This window comes from Podarcis melisellensis (genome assembly GCF_964234715.1).
Source record: "Podarcis melisellensis genome assembly, chromosome: 2".
Taxonomy (NCBI): domain Eukaryota; kingdom Metazoa; phylum Chordata; class Lepidosauria; order Squamata; family Lacertidae; genus Podarcis; species Podarcis melisellensis.
This window is the reverse complement of record NC_138529.1, coordinates 116,236,213-116,248,003: the sequence shown is the minus strand read 5'-3', so window position 1 is coordinate 116,248,003 and position 11,791 is coordinate 116,236,213. Positions and strand designations below refer to the sequence as shown.

Here is an 11,791-nt window from a genome sequence, read left to right as displayed (position 1 = left end):
CGTAACCTCACTTCTCGCAGTGAGGGAACCGCCAGAAGGACCTCGGCGCTGGATCTCAGTGTCCGGGCTGAACGCTGGGGGTGGAGACGCTCCTTCAGGTATACAGGACCGAGGCCGTTTAGGGCTTTAATGATCAGCACCAACACTTTGACTTGTGCTCAGAAATGTACTGTGAGCCAGTGTAGGTCTTTCAAGACCAATGTCTTTCAAGACTCTCTTAACAGTTACACTGTACTGGGTTTAAATTGTGATCTGCCATGGGACCTTAGGATGAAGGTTTGAGAACCCATTCATCAGTTGCTCAGTCTCTCTCCCTTTCTGGGCAGATCCACACAATAAAATCGAAACACATCCAGCTCACATTTAAAAGCACCCGGCTTCTCCCCAAATAATCCTGGGGATTGTTGGTTGTTGAGGGTGCTGGGAATTGTAGCTATGGGGGGGGGTGCAACTACACTTCCCATGATACTTTTAGGGAACTCTTTGTGTAGAGCTGTGCTCCATTGCTCACAAAACACCCATTCATTCTTACTGGCGGGAAAAAAACCAATGGTGTGTTGTGAGAGGAAAGTGGATAGAGAGAAGTTTTTTCTCTTGTCATAATCCTGGCCTGCTAGATGTTGGCAGGCAGGCAGGGTCGAGGGAACAACAATATCTGGAGAGAGACGCAGCATTTGGGCCTTTTAAATTTAGACAAAAAGTGAGCATGGCCAGTCTCTGTTTTGATTCTCTCAGGCTCCCAATTCTGAGGCAGGATCCACAAAACCACATCTCATTCTTGACTGAAACGGTTGGTCAAGACGTCTACCCATATCTGTCAACGTTTCCCTTTTTTTTAAGGGAAATTCCCTTATTCTGAATAGGATTCCTCGCAAGAAAAGGGGAAAGTTGACAGCTATGCTTCTACTGGAACCTAGGGGGTGGGGCTGTCTTTTCCTTCTTGAGGGGAGCATTCCCTTCTGAGGGCCACGTGCCGGAGGCAGAAGTGAGAGGAACAATGGATTCCAAAAAATTTTTTTATATAGGATGGTGGGCTAGTTTCCGTGCAAACTCACCCCCTCTAATCCAGACATGATCAGAGTTCAAGAACACATCATGGAGGAAGAGAGGAGCGGAGGCTACGAGGGGAGTTTCTCACCCCTGCCTTGGACTGTGATTTGTTTTTTCTCCATTTATATCCCACCACCTCCTCCAAGGAGCTCAAGGTGCTGCACATGGCCTCTTCCCCTCCTCATTTCATCCCCACAACCCTGCGCATAGCTATCAACCGTCCCTTATTTGGCGGAAAACTCCCTTATCCCAGCGCCGTGTCCCGCCGCTGTCCCTTATTGATGATGTCCCTTAAATTTCCCGGGTTTCAAAGGAAGCAGCTCCTCTCCCTCCCTCCCTGCCAGCCAGGTAGGAGGGAGGCTCCAACTGTGTTGCTTGGCTGCGTTGCTCACCCAATAAGGAGTCTTAGGAACGACTGGGGGGTGGAGCTTGCATGCCTTGTGCCCATCAAATAGGTCACAATGCCTGGGGACTTCCCTTTGCTCAGCGCTTCCCAGCAGAGAGGTGACGGTGGTTTTCTTGCTGCATCCCCTTTGCCGGGTTGCTGCGCTGTGGGAACCACCGCTTGAGGCTTCATTTGGCTGCTGGCTGGGCTTTCTGCTTTTGGCTTTGAGGGGCTCAGAAGTTGAATATACCTGTGGTCGGAAAATCCCTTATTTTGGCTGCTGGTCCCTTATTTTCAAATCTGTAAGTTGACAGCTATGACCCTGCGAGGTAGCTTAGGCCTAGAGGCAGCGACTGGCCTGAGGTCACCCAGTGAGCTTCATGGCGAAGTGGAGATTTGAATCCTGGTCTGCCAGGTCCTGTTCTGGTGGCAGCTGGCTCTCAGTACGACAGTTGTGGTCTGCTGAGTCCGAATTGGACAGCCTGCCGTTGTGTCTTAATAACGGGGGTCGCATTTGGCTGTTTTAGGATCTGGACACGTACGACGAAGTGGTTGTGGGCCTGTCGGATGGAGACCAGGCTTTGATGGAGACCGAGGTGAAGGAAGAGGTCGACGACAGCCCCAGCTCGCCAGGTAAGGCTTTCTTGCCTCTTCAGTTCTGTGCTTTCCGAAGGCAGCTTTGGTTGAAAAGAGCCTGGCTGCTGCCTCAGGCCAGATATGATATGATACGATAATCTTTATTGTCATTGTCCCATACAGAACAACGAAATTCAAAAATCTACATAAGACATTCAAAACCCAACAAGCCTGCTATCCCAGCTATTCCAACCTGGTTAGCCCCCTAAAAACTCTGATACCCCATTTTTAAATACAATATACTCCTCTACAGACTCCGTAAAGGTAAAGGGACCCCTGACCATTAGGTCCAGTCATGACCGACTCTGGGGTTGCGGCACTCATCTTGCTTTGTTGGCCGAGGGAGCCGATGTACAGCTTCCGGGTCATGTGGCCAGCATGACTAAGCCGCTTCTGGCAAACCAGAGCAGCACACAGAAACACCATTTACCTTCCTGCCGGAGCGGTACCTGTTTATCTACTTGCACTTTGACGTGCTTTCAAACTGCTAGTTTGGCAGGAGCACAGACCTAGCAACAGGAGCTCACCCCGTCGTGGGGATTCGAACCGCCGACCTTCTGATTGGCAAGTCCTAGGCTCTGTGGTTTAACCCACAGCACCACCCGCGTCCCTTACAATGCGTTTAAAACCAAAATCGCATTTGGGTAGAAACTGTTTCTCAGGCGGCTAGTCCTACTCTTTATAACCCTGTACCTTCTTCCAGAAGGCAGAAGCTGAAAGAGATCATTTCCGGGGTGCGCACTATCCTGCGCTATCTCTGCAGCTTTCTTACGGCACCTGGAAGCATAGATTGATCCAAGGTGGGAAGAGTGCACCCAATTATTCTCTCTGCAGTCTTTACAACCCTGGACAGCATTGTTTTCCCCCTGACCGTGCAGCTCCCAAACCACACACACACAGAGACCATAAGTTAATACACTCTCCACAGTACAATGGTAGAATGCCATCAACAGGTCCTTTGACAGCCCCACCCTGTTCAGGATCCTGATCTCCCACTGGTCAACCAGGGGAGCCCATAAGCAGCACCCAAAGGCAACAGCACTCTTCCTCTGTGGTTTACATCTGTTGTTGTTGTTTTATTGAATAAAAACCACAATATATATATTCAAAATAAAAACAACAGCCCAATAATAACCCCTCCCCAAAAGAGGCACATTTTAAAAGAGTATAGGATGTCATCAGGTCAACCAAAGGCCTGGTTAAAAAAGAACATTTTTGACAGTGCCTAAAGGTGTATAATGAAGGAGCCAGGCGAACTTCCCTGGGGAGAACATTCCACAGATGGGGAGCCACTGCAGAGAAGGCCCCGTTCTCGCCTTGCCACCTTCTGGACCTCTCATGGAGGAGACACACAAATAAGGTCCTCAGAGGATGATCTCAGGGTCTGGGAAGGTTCATATGGAAAGAGGCATTGCGGTCCTGAGCCATTTAAGGCTTTATAAGCCAAAGCCAGCACTTTGAATCGGGCCCGGAAATGGGAGGCTTTGTCAGATAAAAATGATACCCTGTGTGAAATGATCTGGGAGGCTTTGACTGTGATAGGGAGGAAACAGGGAGGGAGGGTAAAAAGGATAAAAGTTGGTGGCAATGTAAAATTAAAAAGGTCTGGGAAAAGATATATAAAGATTGGAAAGGAATGTGGAAAATGATGGTTGTTAAAAAAACTTGAAGCTACGATATTGAGATGTACAGGTCTTGATGGACTTATTGAACGAAATACTTTGTTCCTGTACTTAAGAGTGGACGCCAGGCCAAGACCAGCCAACTCCCACAAAAGGAAGACTCCTCTGCCAGAGAAGATGAAGAAGATTGGCAAAATAAACTCTTGAACTATGCAGGACAAATCAGTTAACTTGAAACCCAAGGAAAGAAGGAGGACTTTGAATTTTATAAAAAGGGGCAAATGTTTAATGCATATCTTTTAAGCATTGTGTATAGATTTTTACATTAGCCTAACTTCTAAAAGTCACTTGTAACAAGTTTTAAATTGTTTTAGGTTTAAAATTGGGTTATTAGGAATATAAGGTTTAAAGGATGTGCGGGAACGAATACTAAACAATGGAACCAGGAGGGGGAGTGAAGAGAAGTCAAGCAAAAAGTATGGTTTTAAAAATTTGTTTATGATGTTTTATTTCCCTTTCTGCATTATTGTTGCTATTTTTGTTTTTGTTTTTGTTGTTACTTTTGGAAAATTAATAAAATTTTATCAAAAGAAAAGAAAAAAAAAAGAATTGGGCCCAGAAACTAATTGGTAGCCAGTGCAATCGGATCAGGATTGGTATAATATGCTCAAAGCATCTTGCTCTGGTGAGCAACTTGGCTGCTGAATTCTGCACTACCTGAAGTTTCTGAACTGTCTTCAGAGGCAGACCTATGTATAACACATTGCAGTAATCTAACCTTGAGGTTACCAGAGCATAGGCAACAGTAGTTAGGCTATCCCTGTCCAGATAGGGGCATAGCTGGGTCACCAGTCGAAGCTGATGGAAGGCACTCTGGGCCACTGAGACCGCCTGAGCCTTGAGGGACAGCAAAGTTGGTATCCAAAGGCATTTCCCATCTCTGACTGTGGCAGGAGAACGTAACCATTGTGACTTGGGTTCATGGTATCCCTGCAGAAATCCCCTGAGCACGGGCAGTCCTCTGCATTATTATGGCTGTCGGAAGGACATAACACACAATGGAAATATTAGTGTTTAAAGTCCTAAAAGATCTGAAATAATAAATCATGTAAATAAAATTTTTTTGATACCCCGCCCTTCCCGGTTCAGAAAACTGGGCTCAGGGCGGCCGACAACAAATTCAAAACACTTAATGGATGCAACAAAAAACAGTTTAAAACGTGAATAACAATAAATTCAGAAATCAGAAATCAATTTAGAAGGTAAATCCATCCAATAAACATTAGATGATCACCAGGGCTAGCTGGCTAAATTAGTCCTATTTGGGCCAGCGAGGAGACCGGGGAGAATTAGCTGTGGGATCCCAGAGCGGGTAAGGGGAGGGGGAGGGAAGGAAGGGGAATAAAAGATCAGGCCAAGTTCAAATTGAAAGCCAGGCGGAATAGCTCTGCTTTACAGGCCCTGCGGAAGGAGGTTAAATCCTGCAGGGCCCTGGTCTCATGGGACAGAGCATTCCACCAGGTTGGAGCCATCACTGAGAAGGCTCTGGCCCTGGCCCTGGTGGAGGATTATCTGACTTCCTTAGGGCCCGGGACCTCTAAACTATGATTATTCATGGACCTTAAGGTCCTCTGCAGGGCATAGCATACCAGGAGAGGCGGTCCCGTAGATACGAGGGCCCTAAGCCCCCTCCTTCACTGCAGACCATCTTCTTGATTTAGTGGTGTTCAATAAGCAAAGCTTCGTTAACTTGGAAGGTGTTACATATCAGGTGGCATTCACTTAGGGTGTTGCAGGAGTGGAAGCAACGGGACTTTCCCTCATTCCGGGCCCCTCCAAATCTGCTCTGGAGGGCTGGGGGAACCCCTATAATGACAACAATAATTTATTATTTCTACCCCGCCCATTTGGCAGGGTTTCCCCAGCCACTCTGGGCAGCTCCCAACAGAATTAATGATAATTATTTATTTATTAAGCGATCATAGGCGCCGACTTCATGGGGCCTGAGGGGGCCCGAGCCCCCTCAAAAATTCGTTTGGGGGGGCTCTGCCCCCCCAATAATTTAAGAAAATTATTAGTTATATTATGCTTTGTAAAATCACAAAATTATGTTGGTATTTTTTATTTTCTTTGTTTGACGATAGTTACCTTTTAAAATACATTCAGTAATGAGTTAAAACAAAGCCACTCCCGATCTAGAGAGGGGGTGGGGTTGCGGGCTCTCGACCCATCAACAATCTCGCGGGGCTGACGTCAGCCCCGCGAGAAGCGGGGATTCCCCCTAGCTCATTAATATTCACCGCCCACGGCGGCAGCCAATCGGCTGCCGCAAAGGGCGGGCCCTCACAGGTTCACTTAAGGTCGGGGCAGCCCAGGGCTCGCCCCTTTCGTTCCCCCAGCAGCAGCGGTTTGGAGGTCTTGGGGCCCCCCCTATATTTTTTATAAGTCGGTATGGGCCCCCCAATATTTTTTATAAGTCGGCGCCCCTGTAAGCGATAAAACATCAGACATTAAAAACTTCCCTAAACAGGGCTGCGTTCAGATGTTTTCTAAAATTCAGATAGTTTATTTCTCTGACATCTGATGGGAGGGTGGGTGCCACTACCGAGAAGGCCCTCTGCCTGGAACAGGTGTAGGGTGCTTGCAGGGCAGGAGACGGCGGGGACATGGTGCTGTGCAAGCAATTTAATTCCATGTTGAATCCCGCTCTATACGCAATTCATTTCCATGTACTAAATTCTATTGCAGTTTCTGCACCTTTATAGATGTTTGTACCGGCTTGCACGGTGCTCCGTTCTGACGTGGACTGCCGCAATAAAACGCTGTTCTCTTCTGCTCCAGGACGTGAAATATTGTTGGATGAAAGCGGAAAGGAAGCGCGGCATGTGTCCGCCGAAGAATCGGAGTCCGATATGGAAGAGGAAGAATGTGAGATGGAAGAAGGGAGCTTTGGCGATCCGGGCGGAGCAGAGGGACACATGGCAAACGAAATCCAAGTCTGGAAGATCACGGGGCCCCAGAGCTTGCAGGAGGGCATGGGCAGACACGTGTGCCCCGTTTGCGAGAGAGCGTTCACTCGCAAATCGAGCCTCAACCGACACCTGATCATCCACTCGGGAGAGAAGCCCTACAGGTGTCTCGACTGCGGGAAGGGCTTCAACCGCAGGACCAACCTGATGGCTCACGAGGCCGTCCACACCGAAGAGAAGTCCTACCAGTGCTCGGAGTGCGGGGAGAGCTTCAAGCCGAAATGGGGCATTGCCCCCTACCAGGTGGATCCCACGGGGGAGAAGGTCTACAAGTGCCTGTCGTGCAAGAAGAACTTCCGGCAGACGGGCAGCGTGATGAGCTGGCGGCTGCTGAACGAGCAAGGGAAGGAGATCCAGCCGCAGCCCTCGGACGCGCCGGGCCCCGAGAAGGAGGAGAACGTCCCCGAGCACCAGAACGAACCCGAGATCGATCTGGGGAAGGACGTGTCCGTGGGGACGATCGAGACAGTGATCGTTCCGGGCGGCGACCTTTGCTTCATCAAGACCCCGGCGAAGCTGTACAAGGGGAAGCGGATGAGCCCCTGCCCCGTGTGTGGCAAGGTCTTCGCCACGCAGTCGAGCGTCAACCGGCACCAGAGGATCCACACGGGGGAGAAGCCCTACAAGTGTTCCTACTGCGGGAAGAGCTTCAACCAGAAGACCAGCCTGCTCACCCACGAAGTCATCCACACCGAGGAGAAGCCGTACCAGTGCTCCGACTGCGGGAAGAGCTTCCGGCACTCGTCGGGCCTCCAAGTGCACCAGAGGATGCACACGGGAGAGAAGCCCTACACCTGCCTGGTCTGCCGCAAGAGCTTCAGCCAGCGGGCGCACGTGATCAAGCACATTGTGAGGAAGCACAAGGGGGAGAAACCCTCATCCTACGTCTCTCAGCCGTCCGAGAGCTGAGGCGCACGTCCCCTCCGGCCTCCCGGACTAAGATACAAGAGCAGACTGCAGTCTTAGCGTAGTTTGTTTAGGTGTAAGAATCCCCGCCCGCTCAGGATCCGCTCCTGACTTTTTGGGACTGGACATGCCTCTTTCTTGGAAAGAGAAAAATCCCAGGCCAGTGTACTCAAGCAGAGTCACAACAGGCACATTCCTCTGAGGGAATTTGACTGTGCCGCTATATCGGAGGTGATTTGAGCAATAGCGCTTAGTCTCCGGATGGGAGGCCGATCGGAAAGAGGGAAAACCTCTGCAGCGAATCGCTTGCGAGACCTGCCCCTGCTCACTAGCGTACCCTGATGCCCAGTATGGGAACTGCAGCGATAATTAACACCAAAAGCTTTTCAGTTGCTAGACATCCACCTCCGTATATGGTTAGGTTGCTGCTGTGCCAATAAATGTTGGTTGGTGGACATCTGTGGATGCTCAGAGGGAATATACCTCTTTGGGCTATGAAGAACTTGTTGCAATTCCATCCTCCACCCCCATCAATGATTTCTCTATATTCGGAATGGATGGGGCACGAGGAATACGGTGACAGTTTTCTCTGTGTTAACTGGCCATGGACAAATTGCGACATGCAACTAGTGCTATATAGTTTCTGTGTGTTTTAGTAACCTGACGTCAGAATATGTCTCCGCTGCAAAGTTTTGGTAACTTGGGCTTTGGGCCTCGCAGGTGGGGCTCACCTCTTTGGGTGTACGTAGCAGTAGGCGGCTGATTCATTAGGGCAGCTGCTTATTGGGTCTGGCAGGGCAGAAGGCTAGGGAGAGCCAGTCTAGTTCTAGTTTCGCCGTATTCTCCCTGCTCTGCAAGGAGAACACTGTGTGTGCAGGTGGGTGTCGCTGAGGACCGGCTGAGTTTGGTGGAGCATTGACCCCCCACCCCCATTTCCCCTAGTGGACCAGTCTCTGTTGCCTGCCGACTGCCGTCTTACAGATCGCTCAGAGGAGTGTCCCACGCTGCCCTCAGTCCATTTCTGCCCTTGTAGAACTCAGCAGGAGGGTGCGGACAAAAGCAGAATTAGTTGGCTCCACCTATTCCAACTCTATGATTCTCTCCTTGGCTCTGGCGCCACCTGCTGTTGGGCTCCCTTCCTTCCGCCCCACCACAGGCACTGACCATTACTCCCCTTAAGTAGTTATAGGATTGCAGCCCTAGTCTTTTGGGTAGCGAGGGTGCTGTGTAGAATTTTTTATTAAAGTTTAACTCGTGTATGAAATGTACGCAGGCAGCCCCGGGTTCAGGCCCCCACCCCCAGCGTCACCCCTTAAAGAAGTGTCTCGGGTGGCACAATAAGCCTTGGAGCATTTTTTTAAAAGAATAAAATAGAATTTTGTATCAAAGTAATAGTTTAGTTAGTTTATTATCTGCATCCCGCTTTTCTACTACAATAATTAAAGCGGTTTACAATTTATGTAAAAAATAAACTAGGCTGGGAAATAATTTTTAACCATACCTTGCAAAATTGTACACCTTTCAAGTGGTAAAAGAACTGTCCCTTTAAAAATATCACTAGATCGGCCAGCTGTCTTGGTGTGAAGCAAACTTCGTGTGTTCCCTTTGAGGACAATTTAGGGCAGCTTTTCAAAAATCCCCTCTGGGTTAGTCTTTCCAGTTCTTGGTGGACTTCCAGATGTTTTGATTCTGCCGGCTGGCGCCAGTGGGAGTCATAGTTCAAAACATTGGGGGAGGCACCCAGTTGGGGAAGGGCATGTTACATACTAGGCAGAGCCACGCCACCCATTTAAAGCACAACCGATGCACATTTAGAGCACATCACTTCCCCCAAATAATCCCTCAAACTGTAGCTTGTTAAGGTAAAGGTAAAGGGACGCCTGACCAATAGGTCCAGTCGTGACCGACTCTGGGGTTGCGCACTCATCTCGCTCTATAGGCCGAGGGAGCTGGCGTTTGTCCGCAGACAGCTTCCGGGTCATGTGGCCAGCAGGACTAAGCCGCTTCTGGCAAACCAGAGCAGCGCACAGAAACGCTGTTTACCTTCCCACCGGAGCGGTACCTATTTATCTACTTGCACTTTGACGTGCTTTCGAACTGCTAGGTTGGCAGGAGCAGGGACTGAGCAACGGGAGCTCACCCCGTCGTGGGGATTCGAACCGCCGACCTTCCGATCGGCAAGTCCTAGGCTCTGTGGTTTAACGCACAGCGCCACCCACGTCCCTTGTAGCTTGTTAAAGGTGCAGGGAATTATAGCTCTGTGGTGGTGGGGAACTACAGTTCCCACGATTCTGTTGGGGAAGCCATGCGCTTTAAATGGACGGTGTAGATCTTCACAGTGCCGCCCTGCAGTAAATTTCATATATTTGTCCATAGTGAGAGCAGATGGATAAATAGCCATCCATATATTGTTGATGTTGTGCTTTCAAACAGTTATGGCGCACAGATCTACAATTTACAGGGCAGGTTTACAGAGATGTAAGTCTTACTCAGTTCAATGGGGCTTACTCCAAGTCGAATGTGTATCAGATTGCAGCCTGAAGCAAAATTGCTTAATTCATGGAGTGCTTGTTTAAAAAAGAATGCAGCAGGAGGCACATGAAAATGACTTTTTGGAAAGTGTTCACAAATTGCTTCACTTGGATCTTATCAGAAGTTTTCTGTCACAATGTTTGCCAGTGTTTTCTCTGTCTCTCTCTCTCTCTGCATGGGAAGGTGAGAAAGACCCTGAGGGATTTCTATGTGGGAGAGACAGCCTGTGAACTTCTCATGAAATAAACAATGAAACTAATACCGGCCTCCTAATTGGGTTCCAGATCTCCAGAGGTTTGATTTTATCCATGAAGAGTATTATGCCCGCTTTAGTTCCCAAGAGGGCTTATTATTAAAACACACCCAGAGATGTGATTATAATGGAGACAAAATGTGGCCATGCGTGGACTGCTCCTGCTCAGGGTGTCAGGCATCTAAGAATATTAATAATAATTTTATTATTTATACTGTACCCGTTGTTCCAAGATATCCCATTCCATTCCCCGCCTCTGGGTTTCCATTGTCCACAGGGGTTCAATTCCTCGCCCACTGAGCATGCTTGCAGTGTGCAAGCCTAACCATGTCTACTCAGAAGTAAAGGGTAAAGGGACCCTTGAGCATTAGGTCCAGTCGTGGCCGACTCTGGGATTGCGGCACTCATCTCGCTTTACTGGCCGAGGGAGCCGGGAGCTTCCAGGTCATGTGGCCAGCATGAATAAGCCACTTCTGGCGAACCAGAGCAGCGCACGGAAACGCCGTTTACCTTCCCGCCGGTGCGGTACCTATTTATCTACTTGCACTTTGACCTGCTTTCGAACTGCTAGGTTAGCAGGAGGGACCGAACAACGGGAGCTCACCCCGTCGTGGGGATTCGAACCACCGACCTTCTGATCCACAAGTCCTAGGCTCTGTGATTTAACCCACAGCGCCACCCACGTCCCATACTGCAAGCCATAAGCTTCCTTTAGGCGGTCTCCAGCGTTGTATTAAATATTTCTACAGGTTTTTAATTGTACTTTTATCCCTTTATTTCTTGTCTTGTATTAGGATTTTTGAATTCAAAATTGCAATGCAATAAAATACTATGTAAGAAATTAAAGCCATAATGAGAATATAATTGATAAATCATTAAATGGTCTGCTGGCTTCACAAAGAAACAATTCCTAGCACCTTCAACAAATTGCAGCTCCCAGGATTCTCCATGACTATTAAAGTATGCTTTAAATCGTGGCATTAATGATTGTGACCTCAGTGGTGTAGCAGGAAACCCCCCCCCCATCATTCAGTTTGTACAAACTTCACACACACTCACACTCGCCCACTACATACGCTACGCTTCTGTTATAAATTCATAGAAAATCAACCATGCATCGGATTTGCACTGTTCCACTTTTATTTTACTCCATGAAGGAAGGACTACAAAATGGGGAAGGTTTGATACAGGGCAGCCATAATCCCTTCACCATCCCAGCACATCCACAGGAGCCCTGCCCAGTTGCTATGCCAACCCTGATGGTCCTAGACAGAAGACCATCAAGATCACAAAGAACTTGCATATGGGAGTGGATTCAGCATGGACTGGAACAAAGGACAATGATCAGATCTTCCCTCTGGGGGCAGGAAACTGCCAA

General features: G+C 48.7%; 2 protein-coding genes across 3 annotated transcripts in view; both read left to right on the top strand.

The window, feature by feature from the left end:
* Positions 1–7,892, top strand: part of LOC309364346 (uncharacterized protein) — a 13,668-nt gene extending 5,776 nt beyond the window's left edge. For both annotated transcript variants that reach the window (XM_081901393.1, XM_081901392.1), the window contains 2 exons: positions 1,963–2,068; positions 6,535–7,892. In XM_081901393.1, coding sequence (XP_081757519.1) covers positions 1,963–2,068; positions 6,535–7,631 — 1,203 coding nt within the window. In that variant the 3' untranslated portion in view covers positions 7,632–7,892. The remainder of the gene's footprint in view (positions 1–1,962; positions 2,069–6,534) is intronic.
* Positions 1–11,791, top strand: part of LOC309364451 (zinc finger protein 174-like) — a 122,820-nt gene that overhangs the window by 76,574 nt on the left and 34,455 nt on the right. The window lies entirely within an intron of this gene.